Source organism: Oryzias latipes, chromosome 23 (assembly GCF_053564925.1).
Source record: "Oryzias latipes strain Hd-rR chromosome 23, Olatipes_Hd-rR_3.1".
Lineage (NCBI taxonomy): Eukaryota > Metazoa > Chordata > Actinopteri > Beloniformes > Adrianichthyidae > Oryzias > Oryzias latipes.
Window position 1 is genome coordinate 26,402,694 of NC_136259.1, and position 26,371 is coordinate 26,429,064.

The 26,371-nt window shown below is 50.6% G+C and overlaps 3 protein-coding genes across 4 annotated transcripts; all 3 read right to left on the bottom strand.

The window, feature by feature from the left end:
- Positions 1–136: 136 nt before the first annotated feature.
- On the bottom strand, positions 137–7,016 carry mansc1 (MANSC domain containing 1). 2 transcript variants are annotated; one of them, XM_011473696.4, is made up of 4 exons: positions 6,289–7,016; positions 4,932–5,211; positions 4,660–4,800; positions 137–2,565 (listed from the first exon to the last, which is right to left on the bottom strand). In XM_011473696.4, the coding sequence occupies exons 2-4, from the start codon at positions 5,179–5,181 to the stop codon at positions 1,706–1,708; spliced, it is 1,251 nt and encodes a 416-aa protein (XP_011471998.1). In that variant the 5' UTR covers positions 5,182–5,211; positions 6,289–7,016; the 3' UTR covers positions 137–1,705. The 2 variants fall into 2 exon arrangements, with proteins under 2 accessions (XP_011471998.1, XP_078798220.1); XM_078942094.1 differs by having other exon boundaries at positions 4,932–5,090; positions 6,289–6,694.
- A 75-nt stretch (positions 7,017–7,091) lies between these two features.
- Positions 7,092–8,485, bottom strand: c4h11orf98 (chromosome 4 C11orf98 homolog). The gene is made up of 4 exons (XM_078942095.1): positions 8,332–8,485; positions 8,031–8,155; positions 7,867–7,964; positions 7,092–7,604 (listed from the first exon to the last, which is right to left on the bottom strand). Exons 1-4 carry the CDS (start codon positions 8,368–8,370, stop codon positions 7,468–7,470), a joined length of 399 nt encoding a protein of 132 aa, XP_078798221.1. The 5' UTR covers positions 8,371–8,485; the 3' UTR covers positions 7,092–7,467.
- Positions 8,486–9,197: 712 nt separating this feature from the next.
- Positions 9,198–17,278, bottom strand: pthlha (parathyroid hormone-like hormone a). Its single transcript, XM_011473695.4, has 4 exons — positions 17,176–17,278; positions 11,444–11,554; positions 9,802–10,326; positions 9,198–9,335 (listed from the first exon to the last, which is right to left on the bottom strand). The coding sequence occupies exons 2-3, from the start codon at positions 11,548–11,550 to the stop codon at positions 9,825–9,827; spliced, it is 609 nt and encodes a 202-aa protein (XP_011471997.1). The 5' UTR covers positions 11,551–11,554; positions 17,176–17,278; the 3' UTR covers positions 9,198–9,335; positions 9,802–9,824.
- Between the last annotated feature and the right edge of the window lie 9,093 nt (positions 17,279–26,371).

Consider the following 26,371-nt stretch of genomic DNA (forward strand, 5'->3'; position numbering starts at 1 on the left):
TGGACCTGGGATGCAGCCCAGCTTCACCTGTCAGGAGCTGTGCGCGCTCCCGTGACCCCTTGAAGAGGGTTCTCATAATGGATGGAACCGCTCCAGGGTCAAAACCCGGTTTAATCCCCACAACAAAACGCAGAGCTTCCAAACGTATGCAAACGCTTTACTTCACAAAACAATATCAAAAAACACCATCCAGTAATCAGAGTACAGTGAAAGCACGTGACCGCTGCTGCCCCCTGCTGGAGGCCTCCGAAAGTCCTGCCTCTGTGCGTCACAGTGTGGCAGCAGAACCACGCAGGTCAGCTCCTTCCTGAGTTTCAGTCACAGTATTGCTGTAGCTTTGTTCTTCATCAGCCGACGAAGAACGAGGGGCCTTCCAGATCCCCCCCCCCCCCCCACACACACACACACACAGGTTCTCCTGGTCTCAGAGCTGCCAGTGGTGAAGACGGGGAGGCGGAGTCAAAGTGAGCGATGGTCCACAGAGGAGCGCGGCGGATGACCTTCAGCTCAGTGTGGAGACAGGAAGGTCACAGGATCAAAACTCCTCCTCAGTTCTGAGGAGTTTCTCAGCTAATGTCATCAAACCCTTTCAAAGCACAAACGACTCTTTAATAAAAGTTTGTTTTGTTTCATAAAAACATCTACGCTTTACTTTTAGTGTGAAATTATTAGAAATGTTCATCAAAAGTGAAACATGCTCCGTGGTCAAAATTCTCTAAGCGTAAAGACGGGAAATTGAAACTTCACGTCTGAAGTCGGCCGCCATGTGGATAGGTCAGAGGTCAGGAAGCAGCCCACCTGCTTTCCTCAGCAGCGTCCTGCGGCGAGTCCATCCCGCCGCTGCCGCTCCTTAAAACCTTCCTACCATTGAGTCCATCTTTACCTACAAGAGCCGACGTCGGTTCTTCAGATCCACCATGAAAGCAGTTTTTCTAAATAAATGTAAGAATTTGTTTTATTAATAAAGATCTCAGCTGACTGGCTCGTTATGGAAAACTGTTTTTCCCAACGAAAAATAAATGCGCTCTTATTGAAACTTTGATTCAGGTCTCATCTGAGTGGATTTAGGGGGCGGGGACCCTTCTGAGCACGCTCAGTCTGGAGGAGTGGCAAGGAGCTCTGATGCGGTGAAGGCGACCCCCCCCCCCCCGAAGCTCCAGAGCCGTGTACATCTGAACGTCACGTGTTCACATCCCGACGTTTTAGCCCAGAAGCAAACTCCATTCTTCAAACTGAGCATGCTCAGAACACGCCTGCTGCCCCCACCCAACGGTAAAGTGAATCCCCATGAATATGTGAACTACGTGTGACGAATACGGGTGGAGAAGCACAGCGTTCGTAGGTCAAGCTGGACTATGCTGAAAGGTGACTCAGCATTTATCAGCATGACTCAGTAGGTCAGCGTGCATTTCTATTTGAACTTCCTGTTCTAAGTCATAAGTGGACGACTGAAGTGAGTAAGAGCTCCGCCCCTTAACCATCTTAACATTTCTGTGCCATCCTCTCAGAGCAGGAAATGACATCACACCATGCTCTGAGCCGCGCCTCCAGACTGCAGATGGATTCTGGAAAATGGAACAAGAGCTTCAAGCTTATGTTGAAAGGTGGGCGGAGCCTGAGCAGGCCATTAGAACAGACCAATCAGAAGACCTCTGAAACAGCAAGCAAAGGACCCGGTTCTGAGAGCCCGGGCCCGGGACACTCCTCAGACCTCGTAGTGCAGGTCGTTAAGCTCCAGTCTGGTGTAGTGTCGTCTGTCAAAAGACTCCATCGCCTTACGACCTCCAACCGCCAGAGCCAGCGTGACCACAGCAAGCGCCACAACCATGAACGCCACCATGCCACTCTTCAGTGCTCCATGTACTACCGCTGTTTTCCCGTGGGCGGGGCTAGAGTTCTGGAGGACGTGGTTAGCCTGTACGGCCTCCTTTGGAACAATGATGAGACCTGCCGCTGGAGTCGCCCTCGTGGTTGACGACCCCATGGTGCTGAGACTCGCTGTGGTAGTGGAGGTAGGGGTGGTGGTTGTTGTAGGTGGAGGGTTTGTGGTTGAAGTGGTTGTAGCTGCAGCTGTTTTAGCTGGAATGCTTGTAGATGGAGTGGCAGTAGATTCGGGGGTTGTAGTTCCAGCTTGCAGCTTCGGGGTGTCAATGGTTCTCTGAGCCGCCAATGTAACCTCAGTTGGGACAGGAAGTGTTGTGGTGAAGCTCGGCTGTGGCTGAGCGGAGACACTGTGGGACTTTCCTTTCTTGGTGCTTTTGTTTTGCTTTCTGCTGGTTTTGTTTGGTCGTTTTGAGGTGAGAGTGGGGGCCAGAGACGCTGCCGTGGTTGTTGTTTTCGTGGTTGTTGCGGGCGGTGCAGTCACTGTGGACGTTGTGGCGATGATGACAGGTGGAGGTGCGGTGGTGGTGACGGGAGCCTGTGTGGTGGAGGTTGGTGTCACAGTTGTGGGTTTTTTTGTGGGTGTAGCTTTTGTGGTCAGTAGAAGTGTCGTGGTCAGAGGAAATGTGTTGGTTGCTACGGTCGTCATGGTAACAGGTCTCGGAGTTGGAGGATGAATCAAACCTGCAGGACGATACAAGAAGTGAAACTTTAACTTCCTGTTCGGGGAAGTCTTGCCACAAGGGGGCAGCAGAGATGTGAAAAAGTAAATGCTTCCTGGATGTCTAACACTCGGAATCACTCGTGGCTTTAAAGAAAGCTCCAGATGTTCTGGTGGATTTTTACAAATGGGAGTCAAACCATCAGGATAGTAAGCTGTTAACAACCCGGATTTCATGGAAACTTTAGCTTAGCATCAACCAAACTTCTCCTGTCAGAACCTGTGATTCTGCTCTGAGACGGGATGGAAAGATGGTTTCATGCATAAATCAGGAAAAAACAAAACTAGCTCAAACCCTGAGCTTTCACGTTAATAAAGATCTACGTTTAAAGCCTTTAGCGTGTTTAGAGCCTTTAGCGTGTTTAGAGCCTTTAGCGCGTTTAGAGCCTTTAGTGCGTTTAGAGCCTTTAGCATGTTTAGAATCTTTAGCGCGTTTAGAGCCTTTAACGTGTTTAGAGCCTTTAACGCGTTTAGAGCCTTTAGCGCGTTTAGAGCCTTTAGCGTGTTTAGAGCCTTTAGAGGCATAAACAAGTTTAGAGCCTTTGGCATGTTTAAAATCATTAGTGCGTTTAGAGCCTTTAACGCGTTTAGAGCCTTTGACGGGTTTAGAGCCTTTAGCGCATTTAAAGCCTTTAGCATTTTAAGAGCCTTTAGCATGTTTATAATCTTTAGCGCGTTTAGAGCCTTTGACGCGTTTAGAGCCTTTAGCGTGTTTAAAGCCTTTAGCGCATTAAGAGCCATTGGCGTGTTTAGAGCCTTTAGCACGTTTAGAGCCTTTAACGCGTGTAGAGCCTTTAGCGTGTAAACAGCCTTTAGCGTGTTTAAAGCCTTTAGCGCGTTGAGAATCTTTAGCGCGTTGAGAATCTTTAGCGCGTTTAGAGCCTTTGACACGTTTAGAGCCTTTAGCGTGTTTAAAGCCTTTAGCGCGTTTAGAGCCTATAGCATGTTTAGATTCTTTATGGTGTTTAGAATCTTTAGCGTGTTTAGAATCTTTTGCGTGTTTAGAGCCTTTAACGCGTTTAGAGCCTTTAACGCGTTTAGAGCCATTCGCGTGTTTAGAGCTGTTAGCACGTGTAGAGCCTTTAGTGCGTAGAGGCTTTAGCGTGTTTAGAGCCTTGACTCGCGCCGCCGACTGTCCGCCCGACTCCATCTGGATGAAACTCGACTGCTGGACTTTAAATATGTGGTTGTAGAGTTAGATAAGTAAATCCTCCTCTACGAGTTCTGGTAAATCAACTGTCCGTCCTGGGGGAGGATCCCTCCTTCATGTGGGCACCAATGAGGTTTCTTCGTTTTTTTCTGGAATCCGTTTTTTAGGAGTTTTTCCTCACAGAGAAGGAGGGTCTAAGGGGTGGGATGTCCAGTTTAGTTTAGTCTGGTAGTTCATTTTAGAATTTTCCTATTGAATTCTATGTATTCATGATCCTTTTGAGTTTATGTTTAACTTTTTCAATTACTGATCCGAAGCCCATCGACACGACTGTTGTTGTGAATTTGGGCTACAAATAAAGTTGAATTGAATTATCCCACTGATGCTTCCACATAAATGGCAAATGGCGTAGACTTATATAGCGCTTTTCTACCTACAAGGACAAAGCGCTTTACCGTCACACACACATTCACACACTGGTGGCCGCCTGCTCCCAAACACAGGCGCCCGCCTACCACCAGAGGCAAGGTGGTGTTCAGTGTCTTGCCCAAGGACACTTTGACTCATGGGCGTGCAAGGCGGGAATCGATCATGGGTCGACGGCCCTACCGCTACATCACGGCCGCCCCGTGGCGCAGCGGATCAACATAAAGGGTTCTTGGCCTGACAAACATTAGGTAGATCTTCAGAACCACCTAAGAAAACTGATGCTGAGTCTGGACCTTAACCAGAACTGACACTGGACCAGAACCAGCTTGGCGGAGGTGAGGAGTCACCCTCCTGGCTTAGCCCCTGCTTCTTCAGGAGAACCCTCCTCTGATTGGTCAAAGCTTTTGGACAACAGGAGCGTTTGGTGGTGATGTCATTAAACCAGGAGGCGGGGCTTCACAGTGGTGGACGTTCTCACCTTTGTAGATGTTGTAGGTGTTGATGCCGTCCTGAGCCTTCATGAGTGGGCAATCCTGCTCGCCGTCGCAGTGGAACAGGAAGCAGTTCTCCTCGCCGGCGGCTTTCTTTCCGTTGAACAGCACCATGTTGCACCGCGCGCCTGCAGGAACAGTGAGCTTGAGGCTGCTGACATCATTGGAGGGTGTGGTCCCTCCCACATGTGAGACGGGGGAGGGACTGCTTCCTCCAGAGCTCTGAGCTGTGGTCAAACTGGGCGGATGGGGCGCTCACCTGGACGGACCTCCTCCGAGCAGCAGGCCAGCACGCAGTCCCTCTCCGAGTGCACCAGCCGGGCGTCCATTGCCGCCACCGCCGTCCGGTTCAGCGCCGGCTGCAGGGCCATCGTGGCGCCCCGGTGCTGCCGGGAGAAGCACGTCTCCGATTCCAGAGCTGAAGCAGGAAGTGAGGTCAACATTACGAGGAGGACGCAGGCCAACCGTTGAAGCCCTGGTGTGGGTCTGCGGGTGGGGAGGGGGTCCATGGCTGCAGAGCCAGGCAAGGGGGGGCAGAGCTGCAGAGGAAAGAGTAAACCTTCACAGCAGAACAAAGACTCCGCCCACACCGGCGCCTCACATGGAGGCTTGGCCGACTTTTTCTTTTTTTCCACAGAACAGAAACCTAAAAATGGAAGCAGCTCCCAAAGGAGGCGCAGATCCATTTTTAGAGCTCCTCAAGGAGCTGGAGGAGAACTTCAGTGCAGTCGGGACGGAACCTCCCACTCTGGTGAGGGGGCGGGGTCAGGCCGCCATCACTGCCCAATTAGAACCTGCACTCATCGCGGTTCTGCTGGAACCCACCCTCGTCGGGTCTTGGGTCAGAGTTCACGAGTGACAGATGTTCCTCAGGACCTGATTATCTCGACCCAAATGCAGACATCAGAACAAAGTTGGACGGTTCTGATGGGCACACGGTCCATTACAGGCTTCTAGATGGTGTCTGGGGTGACTTCACACCAGGTCTGGATCTGAAGGGTCTGAACATCACAGGTCCAGATTTGAGCAGAACCACTCTGCTGTCCTCAGCATCTCTTCGTGCTGCGTTCACTGACCCTCTGATTAAAGAGTGCTGTGTCCTCGTGATCCTGGAGGACTGCAAAGAGACCGTCTTTCTGCTAAAGTGCAGAACTTTTGTGTGTGAAGACGGATTTGGACCACAGGAACCAGAACCAGAGCAGCGTCTCCTGCTGTCATTGTTGTGATGCTGGTGGAAGCAGGAGCTCGGGTCCGGAGTCAGGAGGAGAGCAGAACCTTCCGGCTCTGGATCAGCCGAGCATCGCGTGGGGTGGGGGTTACCCTAACAAAGGAGAACCCCCTCTCTGCCCCACATTCCATAATCACTCGTTTCTGACCCGGTTCTGATCTCTGAAACTGACAGTCCCGACTCCGTCTGGAGAGGCGGAATGTGGTCCACAGAACCTTCCGAGCCGGATCAGACTGGTTTTGACGTTTCACACGGACTGAGAACCTTTCTTTGGTTCCTCTCCTAATTCCTGAACGCGGTCCAGATTCGGGCTGAGCTTTGGGGCCGCAGGAGTTCTGCAGGAATGGACCGAGGTTCGAAAGCACCGATACCGGGATGAGGCGCTTACCTGAAGATCAGATGCGATCCGGTTCTCATGCGAAGCCTTCAAAAGGAAGGCTGAACCTGCACGCTCGGTTCGGTTCAGTTCGGAGCTCCCATTGTCCACCGCGCGCTGGACTGCGCTTTTCCCTCAACAGGTTCGGTTCCCAAAAAGATGCTCACTCGGGCGCAGAGGACCTCCGACACGGTTCCGTCCGGACCCGAACAGTCGCGATGTTTCTGCAGTCGGAACCAGCAACCCGTCCAACAGCAGTTCTACTCGCTGCCGCAGAATCTGCCGCGTCTCCCCGCCTGACCCATTTTCGTCTTTGTCCTCTGAGGGGGGGCGGGGGATGGACGAGCGCGCGCGAGGAGAGACGGAGGAAGAGCGCACGCGCGCCGCCTCCACCTTTACATAAGCGCTTTCTGGAGCCGTAGAACGCACGCGCTTGCACGTGCTCATCAATAATCGAAGATGAGACGTTCCTTGAGGCAGTACGGAAGCCCCACTGCGCCAAACAGAACGCGATTTAAAATCAAAATAAAAAACATTCAAAAACAAACGTAAGGAGCCGGAAAATAAGACTTTTTATGGAATCGTAGCCGGTCACTGGCGACACGTGACCAAGGTTCAGGTATGATTTATGTCCCGCGTTCAATATTTGACAACACGACCCGGTCCAACAGAACCAGCCTTGGACTGACCAACGCAGAAGTAAAACCAACAGCAAATCCCTCTGGAGAACCTCAGCAGGTCTTTTCTGACATCATCAGGAACAGGAGGAACATCTTCATGCAAACGTCTCCATGGAAACCAAATCCACCACTTGATGAACCATCAGAACAGATTTATTGTTCAGAACCGTAGAAAACGGACAGACAGTTTGAAGAACCCCTGGAACCGCTCTTCTTCTCTGATAAGTTTCAGGACCCGAACAGAACTTTCAGTACCAGAACAGAACTTTCTGCATCATCAGACTTGAGGCCGTTAAGCTGTTCTCATAGATTCAACCAAATCTGATAAAAGAAAACAACAAAAAAGTCTCAGAGTTCAACTCCTAAAATTCTACCAGAACCAGCAGAACTTTCTCAGCAGAGGCGGGTCTCGGGTCACAAATGTCCTCCTTGCTTTTGGCAGAAGCAGGCTTCCGTACTCTCCTCACACACGTCCCACTTCCTGTCCGACGCCGGCTCGCTCTTCATGTTGTCATTCTGCGTCCGCCATCTCCACGTCTCCCTGGGATCCAGGCCCGCTCCTCCTCCTCCTCCTCCTGCTGCTCTTCTTCGGACCTGCAGAGGATGAGGAGGAGTCTGGCTTCCTGGGGGGAGGGGGGGCTTCTTCCACTGTGGAGCAGACCGCCAACAGCATCAACAAACCCGGCTCTCCAGCAGCACCTTCAGCCCAGCCAGGTGTTCTGGTGAAAGGACTCATGGGAAAACGACGAACCCCCCCAACAGAATGCATGTCTGCCTACAGCCCCATCAGCTGGTACTCCTGTCCTGATGTGACCCTCCTCCACCATGAAAGCCTGTGTTGATGAAGGAACCAGCGTTACACATCCCCCCCCCCCCCCCCCCCCCCCCCCCCCCCAGATGGGCTCCTCACCGTCCATGGCGGCCTTCTCCTGCTGCAGGTGCTGCAGCTGCTTCAGCAGCTTCCTCCTCTTCTTCCCGGACAGCGTGATGTTGGCCCTAGAACTGGACCTGCGGGGGGAGGAGCGGACATGAGCTCAGGTGGAGCTCAGGTGGAGCAGCGGGTGGAGCTCAGACCTTCTCTTCTTCAGGTGGTGCACCGTGATGAGCCCCCGGTCCACCACGGCCCCCACCACCCGGTGCTTCCTCCTCTTCTCGCGGGTCTGAACCCTCCGCCGCTTGAATAGATTCTTCGCGAGCTCCTGAAGAGGAAGGAGAAGAACCGGAAGCTCAGTCAGAGCCTCCACAGATCCCTCCACCAACACTCCCCCCCCCCCGAGAAGAGCTCCAGCTCCCGACCGCACAGCAGTCCGTGAACGCCTCACCGGTTAACTTCACGAACTTTCACAAACGAACAGAGAAATTAGCGCTGTCTCACCGTCTTCGGTCTGTTTATTTTCCCTCCTGGGGGAGCCATGCTGCCAGAGTCCCTCACGTGGTTCCTCTACCTCTGCGTTTCCTTTTCCTGCACGTTCGGAGCTCTGTCGCCCCCTGGAGGCCATGGCAGAGCATGACAGCGCAAACCATTGGCTCATCAGAGGTCAGTGGCAGAAACGTGCAGACCCGTTTTAAGAATGACCTATGGCCTGTCCCGGACCTGCCTTCATATGTAGTGTTTCCACGGAATAATGTAGGTCAGTGAAGAACAGGAAAGCGCGCAGCATCGACTAGTTAAACGGGAACCAAAAGTCTAATTTCTCCTGTTCGTGTTTAACGCTGAGCAACACTGACATCTGTTGGACATCAGCGGGAACTGCAGCATCCACCAGACTGGATTCCAGTTTATGACTTTGCTTTCATCTCCCCTGTGTCCAAATCAATAACAAGTATAAAGTCTTTCATCTGCAAACCACTGATCAGAACCAGAACTCAGCTGAAGGAGATCCAGAACCTGAATGTCTGCTGCAGTTTCTTCTGTGATGAAGGAGGATGAAGCAGAGCAAGACAGCGGAGTGCAGAATGATCAAGTCACATGTTTAATCTGTTCAGTCAGTGCCAGAGTCAGGAACAAGCATGTGTGGTGGGGGTGGGGGGTCTGCTCTCAGTCTGGCGTCAGGAAATCACAAACCAGAAGGAGAACTTCAGCCAAACACAAACATGTCTAGGGTTGATATATTTATGTATTTAAAGTGCAATATAGTACAAAAATATAGAAGGTCAGCAGCTCCTCCATACATTTACAAAATAAATACACAACTTACACAAATAAATAACTGGGGTTAAACAAAAAGCCCCATAGAGCATCAATAAGACTTTAATCAGATTCAGTTATATTTAGAATATTTACAAACAATAAATATTTTTTGATTTCTTTCCAAACAATCACAATCACAGACAGCTGTATCGTGAGCATTTAGGAGTCCACTGCGGCATCCAGCCATTCTGCAACACAGACAGGTGAGACACACAGGTGAGACACACAGCAACTCTAAAAAATTTAATTGTAATCCGTATCAATATTACTAAGCTTTGCTTTCTTTGTCTTTTTTAATTTATTTGGAAGTATTGGTAGTATTTATTTTTTCTTTGTAACGCATGTGAATCTGCAGCCACAGCCTTTGGTGTAATTCCTCTGACGGCCACAGGAGGTCACTAATAAGCCACACATGAACAATCGACTACATTTTGATATAGAAAAAACGTTTTTCATCATGTCTTTTTTTTCAATGAGGTCTTTTATTATTAATCCTGAAGCTGGTTGTTAAATTTGACATTTTTAGCACAACTGTTTGTGTCTGGTGATCATTTGTTAAAGGACGTTAAGGCGTTCCTCTAAACTGTTGGGCTTCCTGTGGAAATCGAATGTTCCTGCAGAAGCAGGGGGGCGGGGTCACCTGTGCAGACTCACCTGTGTCAGAGGCTGACAGGGTTTCAGAGCAGCGCCCTCTGCAGGCCGAGCAGAGACCTCCACTCCAGCTGGAGGCCACTCCCACTTTCTTCCTCCCACCTCCTGCCCAGCGAACGGGCCCTCCTCTTCCTCTTCTCCCCCTCCCTCCTCCGACTGGACCTCCCCTTCTTCCTTTTCTTCCCAGGCACCTTCATCACGCCGTCCTTGTAGGTCTGGGACTTGTTGGTCTCCTGCGGAAGGTTGGTTCCCTCCTCCTCTTCCAGCTGGAAGCCGATGGGGAGGTTCTTGACTCCTCCTCCTGAGGGGGGTTTGGAGAGCAGGGTGCTGCCGGTGGTGCTTGGGTTGATGCCGAGGCCCACCCCTGGCAGCCCGCCGCCGCCTCCCGTCACCGTCCGGACCGGGAGGTCCCGGATCTCGGCCGTGTGGACCACGTCCAGGAGCTCCTGCAGCCACAGGCGGCGCCGGAAGTCCTGCAGCGTCCGGCTTTTGTCGTGCATAAGCTGAGTGTGCGTCACCGAGCGCCTCCTGCAGGAGCAACAAAAACACAGAGGGAGGAGTCAGTCATGATCTGAAGGAGGTCCCGGCTGTGGATGACCTTCTGGGTCATGGTGAAGGTCATCCATTATGTTTCATTGAGGGAGGAGGTTCCAGAGCAGAACCCGCCTGCTTCATCACTTTGCTCCGCCTCTCATGTGTTGTTACAGAAGCTCCTCTATAAAAACAGACCCAATGTTGGGTCCTCTGTCCAGGTTTACTCCTCCTCTCCTTTCATCAGATAATAGTCTTTAAATTATCTGACCCAGTGACGACCCCGGAGCTTCTTCAGGGTCCGGTTTCGGTGGAGGAGGTGCAGCAGCATCTCACATTCATGGACAAAGCTCCACTCCAAAATCTGACACAGTTACAGTCTGAGGTCCAAATGGGACAGAAGCAAACAGAACCAGACTGGTCCTGGTCGCTATTAGAAGGTCAGTCCCGTTCAGCCACACTTCCACAGGAATGGCCCCCGTCTCTGTGAGTTTGTCTCCTGAAATCTGTGGAGGGTCAGTGAACGCAGCATGAAGACTGTTGTCATAGACCGCAGATCTGATCCAAAGGTTTCTCTCCATCCAGAACTAGAACCTGAGTAGAACAGAACCTATGACAATGGCGGAGCTGAGGTTTCCAACGGACCGTGAAGCTGTCACACCTGCAGAAGATGGAGAATACTCCACCCAGCCACAAGGGGGCGCCGCATGCACAGAGGATCAGAGCTCCAGGCTCTGCCCAGACACAGACCAGACTAAACCCTGTACGTGCTGAGTAACAGCTGGGGGGGGGGGGGGGGGGGGCAGGTACAGCTGCTGAAGGGGGCAAAGGTCAAATGAGTGCTGGGAGGTGTCTCATGTTCTGTGTTCCCCTCAGGATAGTGGGGGGGTCCCAGAGGTCACCACCTCCACCGCAAACAGAAGAGCCGCCGACACCAACCTGAACAAATTCTGATCAAAGCAACTTCCCTATACCCCCCCTCCCTCAAAAATGTGGAAACAGCGCTGAGATCTGGCCTGGGGAGTTATGCGGGGAAGCTTGGCACAGCAACAGTGATGTGCGCCTTTGGTTGGGGGGACTGGAGATGTTATGGGTTTGGGGGGGCCAAACTCACGTTCTGCCGCTCACAGCGTCCACGGGGCGTCCGTCATGAGGAACCGGGGAGCAGAGCAGGAACACCGCCAGGCAGCAGCGCTGCAGAACCCTCCTGGACAAGAACATGGTCCTGAAAGAAACCGAGGAGAACCTGAGGAGAACCACAGGAGAACCAGAGAAGAACCACAGGAGAACCTGAGGAAAACCACAGGAGAACCACAGGAGAACCACAGGAGAACCAGAGGAGAACCTGAGCAACCACAGGAAAACCTGAGCAACCACAGGAGAACCAGGGAAGAACCGAGACCGAGATGAGGACCCCCCCAGGAAATATCCGCTCCTCCTCGGGGCAGAAGTCCGTCTGCAGCCTCCGAGGGCCTCCTCCCTGCCAGCTGTGAGCAATGCAGCTGGAGGAGGGGGGCAGCTGGAAGGTGGCGCTCTGCCTCAGAGACTGAAGATTTGAAGAAACTTTAAAATCTGCCTCCATGTTTTCCATGAAACCAAACTACAAACTTTGACAGGCCGAGTCTGCGCAGCTGCACAGTAAACAAGTGTCGCAAACGAGCATCGTAAACGAGAGTTGTAAACGAGAGTCGTAAACGAGCGTCGCAAACGAGCGTCGTAAACGAGAGTCGTAAACGAGCGTCGCAAACGAGTGTCGTAAACGACCGTCGCAAACAAGCGTCGCAAACGAGTGTCGTAAACGAGCGTCGCAAACAAGCGTCGCAGACAAGTGTCGCAAATCAGTGTCGCAAACGAGCGTCGCAAACAAGTGTCGCAAACGAGCGTCGCAAACAAGTGTCGCAAACGAACGTCGTAAACAAGCGTTGCAGACAAGTGTCGCAAATCAGTGTCGCAAACGAACGTCGTAAACGAGCGTTGCAGACAAGTGTCGCAAACAAGCGTCGCAAACGAACGTCGTAAACGAGCATCGCAAACGAGCGTCGTAAACGAGAGTCGTAAACGAGCGTCGCAAACGAGTGTCGTAAACGACCGTCGCAAACAAGCGTCGCAAACGAGTGTCGTAAACGAGCGTCGCAAACAAGCGTCGCAGACAAGTGTCGCAAATCAGTGTCGTAAACGAGCGTCGCAAACGAGCATCGCAAACGAGCGTCGTAAACGCGAGTCGTAAACGAGCGTCGCAAACGAGTGTCGTAAACGAGTGTCGTAAACGACCGTCGCAAACAAGCGTCGCAAACGAGTGTCGTAAACGAGCGTCGCAAACAAGCGTCGCAGACAAGTGTCGCAAATCAGTGTCGTAAACGAGCGTCGCAAACGAGCATCGCAAACGAGCGTCGTAAACGCGAGTCGTAAACGAGCGTCGCAAACAAGCGTCGCAAACGAGTGTCGTAAATGAGCGTCGCAAACAAGCGTCGCAGACAAGTGTCGCAAATCAGTGTCGCAAACGGGCGTCGCAAACAAGTGTCGCAAACGAGCATCGCAAACAAGCGTTGCAGACAAGTGTCGCAAATCAGTGTCGCAAACGAACGTCGTAAACGAGCGTTGCAGACAAGTGTCGCAAATCAGTGTCGCAAACGAGCGTCGTAAACGAGAGTCGTAAACGAGCGTCGCAAACGAGCATCGCAAACAAGCGTTGCAAACAAGTGTCGCAAATCAGTGTCGCAAACGAGCGTCGCAAACAAGCGTCGCAAACGAGCGTCGCAAACAAGCGTCGCAAACGAGCGTCGCAAACGAGCGTTGCAAACGAGCGTCGCAAACGAGCATCGCAAACGAGCGTTGCAGACAAGTGTCGCAAATCAGTGTCGCAAACGAGCGTCGCAAACAAGTGTCGCAAACGAGCATCGCAAACAAGCGTTACAGACAAGTGTCGCAAATCAGTGTCGCAAACGAACGTCGTAAACGAGCGTTGCACACAAGTGTCGCAAATTAGTGTCGCAAACGAACGTCGTAAACGAGCGTTGCAGACAAGTGTCGCAAATCAGTGTCGCAAACGAACGTCGTAAACGAGCGTTGCAGACAAGTGTCGCAAATCAGTGTCGCAAACGAGCATCGCAAACAAGCGTTGCAGACAAGTGTCGCAAATCAGTGTCGCAAACGAGCGTCGTAAACAAGCGTCACAAACGAGCGTCGCCAACAAGTGTCGCAAACGAGTTTAACAAAAGACCATCGTAAACAAGCATCGTAAACGAGCGTTGCAGACAAGTGTCGCAAATCAGTGTCGCAAACGAACGTCGTAAACGAGCGTTGCAGACAAGTGTCGCAAATCAGTGTCGCAAACGAACGTCGTAAACGAGCGTTGCAGACAAGTGTCGCAAATCAGTGTCGCAAACGAACGTCGTAAACGAGCGTTGCAGACAAGTGTCGCAAATCAGTGTCGCAAACGAACGTCGTAAACGAGCGTTGCAGACAAGTGTCGCAAATCAGTGTTGCAAACGAGCATCGCAAACAAGCGTTGCAGACAAGTGTCGCAAATCAGTGTCGCAAACGAACGTCGTAAACGAGCGTTGCAGACAAGTGTCGCAAATCAGTGTCGCAAACGAGCGTCGCAAACAAGCGTCGCAAACAAGCGTCGCAAACAAGCGTCGCAAACGAGCGTCGCAAACAAGCGCCGCAAACGAGCATCGCAAACGAGCATCGCAAACAAGCGTTGCAGACAAGTGTCGCAAACGAACGTCGTAAACGAGCGTTGCAGACAAGTGTCGCAAATCAGTGTCGCAAACGAGCGTCGTAAACGAACGTCGTAAACGAGAGTCGTAAACGAACGTCGTAAACGAGAGTCGTAAACGAGAGTCGTAAACGAGCGTCGTAAACGAGCGTCGCCAACAAGTGTCGCAAACGAGTTTCACAAAAGACCGTCGTAAACAAGCGTCGTAAACAAGCGTCGCAAACAAGCGTCGCAAACGAGCGTCGCAAACAAGCGTCGCAAACGAGCATCGCAAACGAGCATCGCAAACAAGCGTTGCAGACAAGTGTCGCAAACGAACGTCGTAAACGAGCGTTGCAGACAAGTGTCGCAAATCAGTGTCGCAAACGAGCGTCGTAAACGAACGTCGTAAACGAGAGTCGTAAACGAACGTCGTAAACGAGAGTCGTAAATGAGAGTCGTAAACGAGAGTCGTAAACGAGCGTCGTAAACGAGCGTCGCCAACAAGTGTCGCAAACGAGTTTCACAAAAGACCGTCGTAAACAAGCGTCGTAAACAAGCATCGTAAACGAGCGTTGCAGGCAAGTTTCGCAAACGATTGACGCAAATGAGCGTCACAAATGAGTGCTCAGCGATTTTTGAGTTCATGTCAGAGTTCATGTCATTTTGATCAATGAACAGACAAACTGGTGGAAATGACGGCAAAGACAGGAAGTCTTGTCTGATTGAATCTGGATTCTAATCTCTGGACCCTACAGATGTTCCTGTGCCCTCCGGCTCTCAGCTCCTGAATGTTCCTCCTTTCTGGACTGATCGTCTGATCCTGTTGGCGTTTCCTGTCAGACGCCATCGTCCTCGCTCTAAACATCACTTTTAGGCGTTTTAAGATTTCAAACTTAATGGGATGAGAGCCTGGAGGAGGTGAATCAGTGTGGATAAACAAACACGGTTCTAACATTCAGGTTCCTCAGCGTTCTTCCTTCTGCAGCTGCTAGCTTCCAGCTCCCCACACAGATCTGATTTGAGGAATCTGATCCCATGGAGCTCATGCTGACTCAGCAGGAAACCACTGCTGTCTGAGGATGAAACGGCGGCAGTCTGAGGAGCCGGGACCACCAACGCTCCCACAGATCCGCTCCCTGTGCGCCGCGGGTTCAGCTCGCAGCTGCACACGGCAGGAAATGAAATGAAGCTGTCTTCGCTAACTCATCACTCCTTTCTTCTCATCAGCCTCTTCATCTCTTATGACAGCTTCGGTAAACGCAGGAGCTCGGGACGGAGCCGGGTCAAGTCCAGAACATCTGAAAACACCTGAAAACCCGCAGAACGTTGCTGTTTGCTTGAGGTCTCCACACATCCTCATTGTGGTTCTCCAGAAACTTGAGAACCGCCCGGTTCCACGACAGTCATGAAACTGAGGCTGGTTCTGTTCCATCATTGACACAAAGCGTCACAGGAACATCTCCACATGTTCTTGATGGTGGAACCGCACCACCTCTAGCAGACTGCAGTGAGTCACAGCCCCCCCCCCCCCCCCCCAACACATGGTTCCATCAGACGGAAAGTCCAGAACAGCGGGTCTGACCCGGATGATGAATGATGCAGGCATCCCCGTGAAGCTGCAGTCATCCATGCATCACGTCTGGAAATGAGTTTCATACATGAAAGCACTTCCTGTTTTTAACCCTTTGTTCCAGCAGAACGTCTGTCAGGTTCCAACTGGAGAGAATCGGTGAGCCGACGTTCCAGAGGTTGTGAGTTTTGTCCCCTTTCCTGCACCGTACTCCTCTGCAGGGGGATGCTCACTTTCTGAACCTGCTCACCATCACCGGATCGCCGCTTTTAGGCCCTTTTAGGCCCCGCCCTCTCCGAGGAGGTCCTGTATTCTCAACTGGAAAGAACAGAAAGGCCTGGTTCTGAGGAGAACCCTCAGAGCTCCGGGTTTCTGGAGTTCTGAGTCGGGTTGCAGAACTGCAGGACTGGGCAAAACTGGAGAAAATGTGGAACCTTCATAGGGAGGTTCTGCTGGAATATCCCGGTCAGAACCTTCCCCCAGACTGGGGAGTGTTGTGGAGAGAACTTTAGTGAGACCACAGGTTCTAACCAGAACCTGGCCCTCCCTCCTAATGAGGGATTTCTAAAGCAGTAGCGTTGAACCGGTTCTCTTGGGAGCAGCAGTGATGTTCCCCTGGTTCTGAGCACGCTGCAGCTTCTTGAAGACGGACACACGCAGATCCATCAGGACCGGTTCTGAAGCTGATGGATATCCAGGACATTTGAGAACATGGAAACCAGTTGGAGGAGTACGGAACATCCCATCCGGAGCCGCGGTTCCTGCAGAGAACCAGGTTTTTCCCGTCTTGGTGGAGAACTGATGTTTCCCATCAGAACAGAGTGAGATGAAGACGAGGATGACTTCTGAGCTTCGTCTCCTTGAAGGTTCCTGACATTCACAGAAATGGAACGTTGTTTCTTTGTTCTAGATTGAGACTTTTGCTCCAGTAATTCTAAAGAATAGAGTCTAAAGAACATTTAAGAAGGTGGTGGGGGGGGCGTTTAGATATTTTTCTGGAGACGACAGAAACTTCTGGCAGATCTCCTCAGAGTTCTTGTGGGTCTTAAGGTTCAGATTTTCTCCGAACCTTCAGTTCTGAGGTTTTACCTTCAACCCAGAACGTGCGACCACGATGGATCATTCCGCCTTGACGCTGTTCGGAGGGGAACCACACGACAACCCGAGGAATTTCTCCAGAACCCAACGTGAATCCAATTCTCTGCAGGAACAGGTGATCCAAATGACCACAAACCTGAGGTTTCTGAGCAGAACCAAAGGAAATGAGAACTCTTGATCATTTAGAGAACTTTGAAGCCGGGACTCCTCTGACATCACGGCGATGGCGTCCTGAAGATCACCTGCCTGGACCGGGCCGGTATCAGAACCTGCTTTCATCTGCAGACATTTCTGTCAGGTTCAGAACATGACGGAACCACAAACCCCGTCTCTGAAAGCCGCCTCAGTTCTGCTCAGCAGCAGAACCTCCGGTCCAAACTCCCAGAACCTTTCAGTTTCCTCCAAACACAGACCTGACCCTCACAGAACCACAGAGCAGCACCTCACACGTGCACACACACGTGCACACACTCACCTGTGTCTGCACCTCCTGGCTTCTTCTGGTTGGGGGGGTCGTCTTGTGCTGCTCCTCTGAGCAGAACCTTCTGCATCTGCCGGGGTTGGGCTGAGAAAGCCTTTTAAAGGCGGAGAGCCCTCCTGCTTACATCATCACCCCCCCCTCTCAGACGCCGCCTGAATGGATGGATTTACTCACTATCTGCCCCCACGCCCACTCGCCCCCTCCCTCTGTGTCAGGGAGGGAGCCTCAACCCACAGCCTGGACCCGGCTCTGCGGCGTGTTCGGGTCCGAGGCAGAACTTTGTGGACTGCTTCAGGTTGTTTACCCCCCCCCGTGACCTTTTCGGGGCAGATGACTGTTTGCTGATGGAAGCAGCTGGTGGCTGCAGTGTTTTCGTCAGCGTTTCATTTTGCCCCCCCCCCCCCCCCCCCCCCCGCTGTCAGACACAAGTGGGAGGAGCTAACAGAAAAACAGCTCTAAAGCACGCTGCCTTGTTTGCCCCCCCCATAGAAAAGCAGAGCCCCCGCTCAGAGCGTCTGTGTTCAGCAGGTCTGCGGCTGTGAGGACGGCGTCATGCAGGAGAAGCGCCACATGTGCAGATGTTTCCAGCTGCAGATACAAAGGTACAGAACCTCAACAAGGAGACAGGGGACCGCTGAGGAACGCTGAGGAACTCATGGTTCTCCTGTTTACGCTGAACATGTGGAGCTCATTAGACACAGTGAAGAAAAGAACATTAAACGCAGAATCTCACGCTCAAAGACAGAAAGTCATGAAGGAGGCCAGATGTTTGTCCTCTTCTCCAGTGAGAGTGGAGATCCCGTCCTCCAGAGAACGCCAGCGTTTGTGTTCCACTCTGTTGGGGTTAGAACCATATCAGGCCTCTAGAGGATCCAGAACATCCAACTTTTACTGCAGGGAGCAGAAAGTTCCTGCTTTAAACTGGGTCATAATTAAAAACTTTATAAACAAGAACAAATGAAACAACTGTAGGTGAGATTCTCAGTCCAAACTGTCTCCTGGCCGCTGGAGAACCGTCTCTCCAATCGAATGGGTTTTTGGTCAGAACGCCGGTCATCACAGGATCTTTGATGGGAACCATGAGGAGCTAAAATCCTAAAATCCTTTCATTTTCTCAGAAATCATCATTTCGTCTTCTGGATGAATTCTGGTTCTGTTTACTGACCCGGAACCAGTTTTCTGTGGAACACAGCGCTCAGAAATGTGTCCAGATGTTTGACATGTTTTGGGGGATTATGGGTAATGTAGTCAGTATCCTGGTGGAGTGCATCAAAATAATGAAGCAAAAACGTTAAATGTTGTTTGACATTTTTGTTACAACTGAACAGTGTTGATCCTTGTTGTCAATAAAGTTTTATTATTCGTCGTGTTCATCGTCTGTGTCAGAGTGGTGTGTGTTATGCGTTCACTCTTCACTCACAGACGATCCTAACCCCTTAATGTTTCCTGCCCGGGGGGAGTGAGGGTGGAGTGGGGGGTTTATTAGCCAATATCAGCAGCACCCCCCCCCCCCCCCCCCCCCCGACTTCTAAGCTAAGCAGAAGCTGCAGAGCATTACTGCAGGCGTCTTTATGAAGTGTTAGAAGATACATGACAAAACAACCGCGGAGCTCCGTCCACATCAGGAGACCTTTCAGGACCCAGAGATGCTCTGTGATACTGACGGATGCTGGCGGATGCCGGCAGATGCTGGCAGATGCCGGCAGATGTTGGCAGATGCTGGCAGATGCCGGCGGATGCTGGCGGATGCTGGCAGATGCCGGCAGATGTTGGCAGATGCTGGCAGATGCTGGCGGATGCTGGCAGATGCTGGCAGATGCCGGCAGATGCTGGCGGATGCTGGCGGATGCCGGCGGATGCCGGCGGATGCCGGCGGATGCTGGCAGATGCTGGCAGATGCCGGCGGATGCTGGCGGATGTTGGCGGATGCCGGCAGATGCCGGCAGATGTTGGCAGATGCTGGCAGATGCTGGCGGATGCCGGCAGATGCCGGCAGATGCCGGCAGATGCTGGCAGATGCTGGCAGATGTTGGCAGATGTTGGCAGAGGTTGGCGGAGGCTGGCGGAGGCTGGCGGATGTTGGCAGATGCTGGCAGATGCTGGCAGATGCTGGCGGATGTTGGCGGATGTTGGCAGATGCTGGCAGATGCTGGCAGATGCTGGCGGATGTTGGCAGATGCTGGCAGATGCTGGCAGATGCTGGCGGATGTTGGCGGATGTTGGCAGATGCTGGCAGATGCTGGCAGATGCTGGCGGATGTTGGCGGATGTTGGCGGATGCAGGCAGATGCTAAGGGGGCCGTCCCGGCGTGCAGCTTCGCTCGCCTTCAGGTTCCCTCCGCTTCAGTCGTCCTCACAGAGTAAAGAACGGCGGTTCTGCTGGGAGGATCCGGTGGAACATGAACTAGGTGATGCTCAGAGAATGTCAGAGTCTGGTTAGCTACCGCGGAGACCCCCCCGTGACGTCCCCCCCGTGACGTCCCCCCCGTGACGTCCCCCTCCACACTGTCTGTTGGTTTTTCTGGTTTCTGCCTCAAAGCTCATGATTGAACACAAAGTTTTTGCAGATCCCTCCAGCCTCATCCTGGATCCATTGCAAGGATCTGCAATCTGCACGGGGGGTGTTGGTCTTTGTGAAGGGGGGTGTGTGTAGAGAAGTTCTGGCAGCCCTTTATTTATACTTAAACTATGAATGTTCAAAAGGATAACTGTACAGAATAAGAGAGTTTTGGTGGTTCAGTCAAACACGAATGATGCAACCTCTGTGAACAACACCTCTCTGGCTCCGCCCCCTGCCCCCCAACAGTGGAGGAGTCACATCTGACTCTAATTTCAGGTTTGGCTCAGAAACACGATGGAGTCTGATGCCTCCGAAAGGCCTTCAGCACACGTTCAGACTTCAGATTCCACACAGAAGTTAGTCAATCAGCCCCCCTCTCCCACCCCACCCCCCCACCCCCCCCGTGTTTAGGGGGCATCTGGACCCCCCAGGCATCAGATGAAGGAGAGGCTGCTGGAAAAGCATTAAGCTGGATTCAGCTTTTCTAGTGACGGGAGTGTTGACAGGCGGAGCAGAGAGGAAGACAGTCTGTCCCAGTCCGACCTGCCCCCCCATCCTGATCTGTTCGGGGGAGGGGGGTACAAGGATCATCAGGTTTTTTGTTCGTCAGTACAACAAAAAAACAAATTGAGTTCAATTCAATTCAATTTTATTTGTAGCCCAAATTCACAACAACAGTCGTGTCGATGGGCTTCGGATCGGTAATTGAAAAAGTAAAACATAAACTCAAAAGGATCAAGAATCCATAAAATTCAATAGGAAAATACTAAAATGAACTAACTGACTAAACTAAACTGACATCACACCCCTCAGACCCCCCTTCTCTGTAAGGAAAAACTCCTTAAAAAACGGATTCCAGAAAGAAAGAAAGAGGCCTCAGGGGGGTCCACAGTGTCCTGGACCATCCCAACGTACATCACTGCATCATCTGCAAACAGTTTTCCCACCACAGACTTTAAGCCCCTCCCACAAGGAAGGCCATGGTCTTTCAAAATGGATGTTCCACCTGGCCTTTAAAATCATTGAAACATTGAGGGGGTCATCAGTCTGAACACCTGACTCTACCTATCTTCCATTTGGAGGTGTGTGTGTGTGTGTGGGGGGGGGGGGGGGTCTCAGAACCCACAGGCTGACGTGAGGCTGAAGGAGAGCAGGAGTCACGGGGAACCTGAGCCTGCAGGACGTCAGGTGATTCCGGCTGAATTCCTCAGATTAGGAGAACGAGCTGACCTGAGACCAACCTTTGTGGTAACAGGACGAAACCTGGAGAGCCGTTGCTTCTCCTCTGTGTGAGCTGTAGATAAAGGCCGCTCCGGTGGGGGCGTCATTCAGCCGTCACTCGCTGGACAAAGGAGGCCGGCCTTATCTGCAGCGGCTCTGTTTGCCAGATACTGAGGAACATGTTGTTGAGGCCTGGCGGGCCGCAGAACACGGAGAAGACTGAGAAACAGAAACGCAGCAGTCCGGAACTGTTCCTGCAGCTCAACTCCACTCTCACCTGGACAGAGGGGCGGAGTCTCAAACAGACTCTCCAGGGTTTGGGCTGAAGGGATCCGAGCATTTCTCCAGACTCACAAATGTGCTGCAGAGACGCAGAAGCTCCGCCCCCAACGCAAAGATACCCAGAACATTTAATCATGATATTCAGCCACCTTAAAAAGGGGAGGGGTCACTCATCTGCGGTTACATAATGCATAAACACGGAGCTGTCAATCTAACCTTCAGAATAAAGGTTATTTTAGCATAAAAAGATCTTTTATTTTGAAAACCTCTCGCTGTTTGCAGCAGAGAGCCAGTCTTGCAACGTTCCCAGTGTTCGGAGGAAAAAGTCTGGAGGCTTCCTGCCTGCAGTCTGAGCGGAAAAGGTCGGAACTTCCTCCACTGGGATGATTCCGCTCCATCGGCTGTTCCTAACCGATGCCGTGACCGATGCCGTAACCCATGCTGGGACCGATGGCGTGACCGATGGCGCCGTCGTCCATGTCGTGCTGCTCACGGCGTTTGAAGCTCCACATGTGTTCTCATCTAAAACCGCCTGTTTGTTCATGTGACGGGGGCTGCTGACCTCCTGACCTCGGTGGGTTTCACCTGTTAAAGCTAACACCCCCCCTGGTTTTCGGGGGGGTTGGGTCCTCGGGTCCTCTCAAAACTGCTGATCAAGGGGGGGGGGGCTTTTGGGCAGCTTTGCCCCGCGACCCCCCACACCCAGGGTAACCATGAACTGGCGACCCAAAGACCAACCAGATGACTTCCAGACCGAAACCTGTTCAGAAACCAGATGAGTACATTGGGTAACCACTGGGGGGTTCTGAGATGCATCCCAGCAGGATGTGGACTCAGCTGGTCTGAAGGATCCGCATCAGGAACCCCGGGTCTCCTCCTGAACCTCCTGTCGGAGCTCCTTCCTCCATCAGGAGTTCCCCTCTGGAAAGATGGAAACGAGATTCTGACAGAGGAGGAGCTCTGAAGGCTCCTGCCCCCCCAAAAGCAGGAACCCTGCAGACTCAGAAGAACCAGGAGAACTGTCGTGCTCAGTGATCGTTGGTTTGAATCCCCTGTGGTGCTGGCAGCTCGGCGGTGAGTCATGCTGCTGTTGTGGTAACGGCGCAGGGCGAAGCCGTCGCCTCTCTGGGCGTGTTTGCTCGCTCTCAGGAAACCGGCCAGGCGCAGTCATTTACACGACTGTGTAAAACGCTAAACGAGCTCTGCTCTAACAAACCGCCGTGTGCCGCCGCCGCCAGCTACCAAGAGGAAGAGGAGGGAGAGGAGGAAGGGTGTTAAACTCTCCCAAACCCACTCTCCGTTTCAGCGTTTGCTTAAGCGGGGCAATAAAACCCTGTTAGCAGACTGAGAAGTAGAACCAGAACCACGGGAGTCAAACAGCCGTCCACAGAGCGGGCAAATGTGCCAAAACACGGAAAACGGTTTTAATGAAATTCAAACATCAGCCAACCCGCTGGCGTTCTGCTGGTTCTGGTCCCTGCAGGAACACCGGGGGTCCAAAACCAAACCAAATGTCTGGCAGACGCTTCAGGTTGTGTTCACAGACCAAAATCCCGTTTGTCACGTAGAAAATACGCTGGGCGGGGCCACAAGCTGCCTGCTAACGAGCTCTCAGTAACAGGAAGTGGGGGCGGGGTTGTTGCGCACCAACAGTCCCGCCCACATCTCAGAGGTGAATTTCTGATGAACTCCTGCCGCTCTGCAGAAACTAGGTCTCGATCCAAAGCACACAGGGTTTTGGATCGAGGCCCAACACGGCATCGTCATTGTGACGCTGGGAAGACTTTGGACATGCATCCGAAAATGTCTGAACATTCAAACTTCAGAGGAGGAGGAGACTTCTGCCGGGTCACCAACAACAATATTGAAGTTTTGGCTCAAAGTTACTAAAGAATGAAGAAAACGTTATTTTACTTTACTGTTTTACTCATCGGGTTTTCAGAGATCAGATTCTCCACCTGTGGTCTTTGACGGAGACAACCGTGACCCGTGACCAAAAATGTGCCCTCAAACACTAAAACAGAACAAAACACGACTTCAGCCGCACCAAAGACCCACAAGATTCTGGATGGGGTTCCATCAACTGTCAACCAAGACCAGCAAGGGCGGGATGGGTCAGAACCAGATTCCAGCCAATGAGGGACCCAGACAGTGGCGGACCCCAAACCGGCTGACCTTAAAGGATCAAATACACAAACTTCTGTCCCATTCTCCAGCGTTCTGTTCTAACCGGGTCGGTTCCACAGATCACTGATTTCCACAAAGCGCCGTTTGCTGCTGGGATGGAGACCAGGAAGACGAAGAAGTCCAGGTGTCTCCTTCCTGCTACTCGAGCACCTGCTAGATGAGCGCTGAGGCCAACACGCTGCTCTGCAGGGCCCCCTGCAGGACCGCAGAGGAACCGTCTGGGCCCGGCGGCTGGTCCCGGGGGAAGGTCGGTCAGCCTGCGGTCGTGTTGAGGAGCAGGTCTGAACAAGAGCTCAGCGCAGACAGCCTCACACCTCCATCATGGCGGGCCGCTGTGCGCCGCAGACGGCGACTGTGTGGCTGTGGTGGGGCTCCTCAGAGCGGACCGCCACAAATGGTTTTTTAATGGCTCATAAATGTACGAGGGGCTTTGCTGGCGGCCCCCGCCGGTGGGGGGAGCCGAGAGAAGGAGGCTCGGCTGTGTGTGTGCAGAACCAAGTGTTGGTTCAAGCTGCTTCATGACAGTTTGGGGTTTCACACTCTGCTTTGTGTGTCTGTTTCTGTACGGGATTTTGTTTTTTTTATTGTGGGTTCAATTCCTCTGTTTCTTCCTTAAATGTTAGATTTGTGGCATTTTTGTGTTGTAATTGGTTTTGACTGTGATTACAGTTTTTGATGTCATGTTTTTGAGGGTTGTAATTATGTTTGTGTTGTTGCACTTTCTGTGTTGTTACAGTTTTTAGTGAAATAACTTTTTGTCCTTTGCACTTTTTGTGTTGTCACAGTTTTTGTGTTGTTACAGTTTTTGTGTTGTTACAGTTTTTGTGTTGTTGCAGTCTTTGTGTTGTCACAGTTTTTGTGTTGTTACAGTCTTTGTGTTGTCACAGTTTTTGTGTTGTAGTAGTTTTTGTGTTGTTACAGATTTTGTGTTGTTACAGTTTTTGTGTTGTTACAGTCTTTGTGTTGTCACAGTTTTTGTGTTGTTACAGGTTTTGTGTTGTCACACTATTTGTGTTGTGACAGTTTTTGTGTTGTGACAGTTTTTGTGTTTTGACAGTTTTTTGTGAAGTGACTCTTTATGTTGTGACAGTTTTTGTGTTGTTATAGTTTTGTGTTGTCACAGTTTTTGTGTTGTCACAGTTCTTGTGTTGTCACAGTTCTTGTGTTGTTACAGTTTTTGTGTTGTTACAGTTTTTGTGTTGTCACAGTTCTTGTGTTGTCACAGTTTTTGTGTTGTCGTAGTTTTTGTGTTGTTACAGATTTTGTGTTGTTACAGTTTTTGTGTTGTTACAGTCTTTGTGTTGTCACAGTTTCTGTGTTGTTACAGTCTTTGTGTTGTTACAGTTTTTGTGTTGTGACAGTCTTTGTGTTGTCACAGTTTTTGTGTTGTTACAGGTTTTGTGTTGTCACACTATTTGTGTTGTGACAGTTTTTTTGTTGTGACAGTTTTTGTGTTGTGACAGTTTTTTGGGTAGTGACAGTTTTTGTGTTGTGACAGTTTTTTGTGTAGTGACTCTTTATGTTGTGACAGTTTTTGTGTTGTTATAGTTTTGTGTTGTCACAGTTTTGTGTTGTCACAGTTCTTGTGTTGTCACAGTTTTTGTGTTGTCACAGTTCTTGTGTTGTTACAGTTTTTGTGTTGTCACAGTTCTTGTGTTGTTACAGTTTTTGTGTTGTGACAGTCTTTGTGTTGTGACAGTCTTTGTGTTGTCACAGTTTTTGTGTTGTGACAGTTTTTGTGTTGTGACAGTTTTTTGTGTAGTGACTATTTATGTTGTGACAGTTTTTGTGTTGTTATAGTTTTGTGTTGTCACAGTTTTTGTGTTGTCACAGTTTTTGTGTTGTCACAGTTCTTGTGTTGTTACAGTTTTTGTGTTGTCACAGTTCTTGTGTTGTTACAGTTTTTGTGTTGTTACAGTCTTTGTGTTGTTACAGTTTTTGTGTTGTGACAGTCTTTGTGTTGTAACAGTTTTTATGTTGTCGTAGTTTTTGTGTTGTCATAGTTTTTGTGTTGTTACAGTTTTTGTGTTGTTACAGTCTTTGTGTTGTTACAGTTTTTGTGATGTCATAGTTTTTGTGTTGTTACAGATTTTGTGTTGTTACAGTTTTTGTGTTGTGACAGTTCTTGTTTTGTCATAGTTTTTGTGTTGTTACAGTTTTGTGTTGTCACAGTTCTTGTGTTGTTATACTTTTGTGTTGTCACAGTTTTTGTGTTGTCACAGTTCTTGTGTTGTCACAGTTTTTGTGTTGTCACAGTTCTTGTGTTGTTACAGGTTTTGTGTTGTCACACTATTTGTGTTGTGACAGTTTTTGTGTTGTGACAGTTTTTTGGGTAGTGACAGTTTTTGTGTTGTGACAGTTTTTTGTGTAGTGACTCTTTATGTTGTGACAGTTTTTGTGTTGTTATAGTTTTGTGTTGTCACAGTTTTTGTGTTGTCACAGTTCTTGTGTTGTCACAGTTATTGTGTTGTTACAGTTTTTGTGTTGTTACAGTTTTTGTGTTGTCACAGTTCTTGTGTTTTCACAGTTTTTGTGTTGTCGTAGTTTTTGTGTTGTTACAGATTTTGTGTTGTTACAGTTTTTGTGTTGTTACAGTCTTTGTGTTGTCACAGTTTTTGTGTTGTCACAGTTCTTGTGTTGTCACAGTTCTTGTGTTGTTACAGTTTTTGTGTTGTTACAGTTTTTGTGTTGTCACAGTTCTTGTGTTGTCACAGTTTTTGTGTTGTCGTAGTTTTTGTGTTGTTACAGATTTTGTGTTGTTACAGTTTTTGTGTTGTTACAGTCTTTGTGTTGTCACAGTTTCTGTGTTGTTACAGTCTTTGTGTTGTTACAGTTTTTGTGTTGTGACAGTCTTTGTGTTGTCACAGTTTTTGTGTTGTTACAGGTTTTGTGTTGTCACACTATTTGTGTTGTGACAGTTTTTTTGTTGTGACAGTTTTTG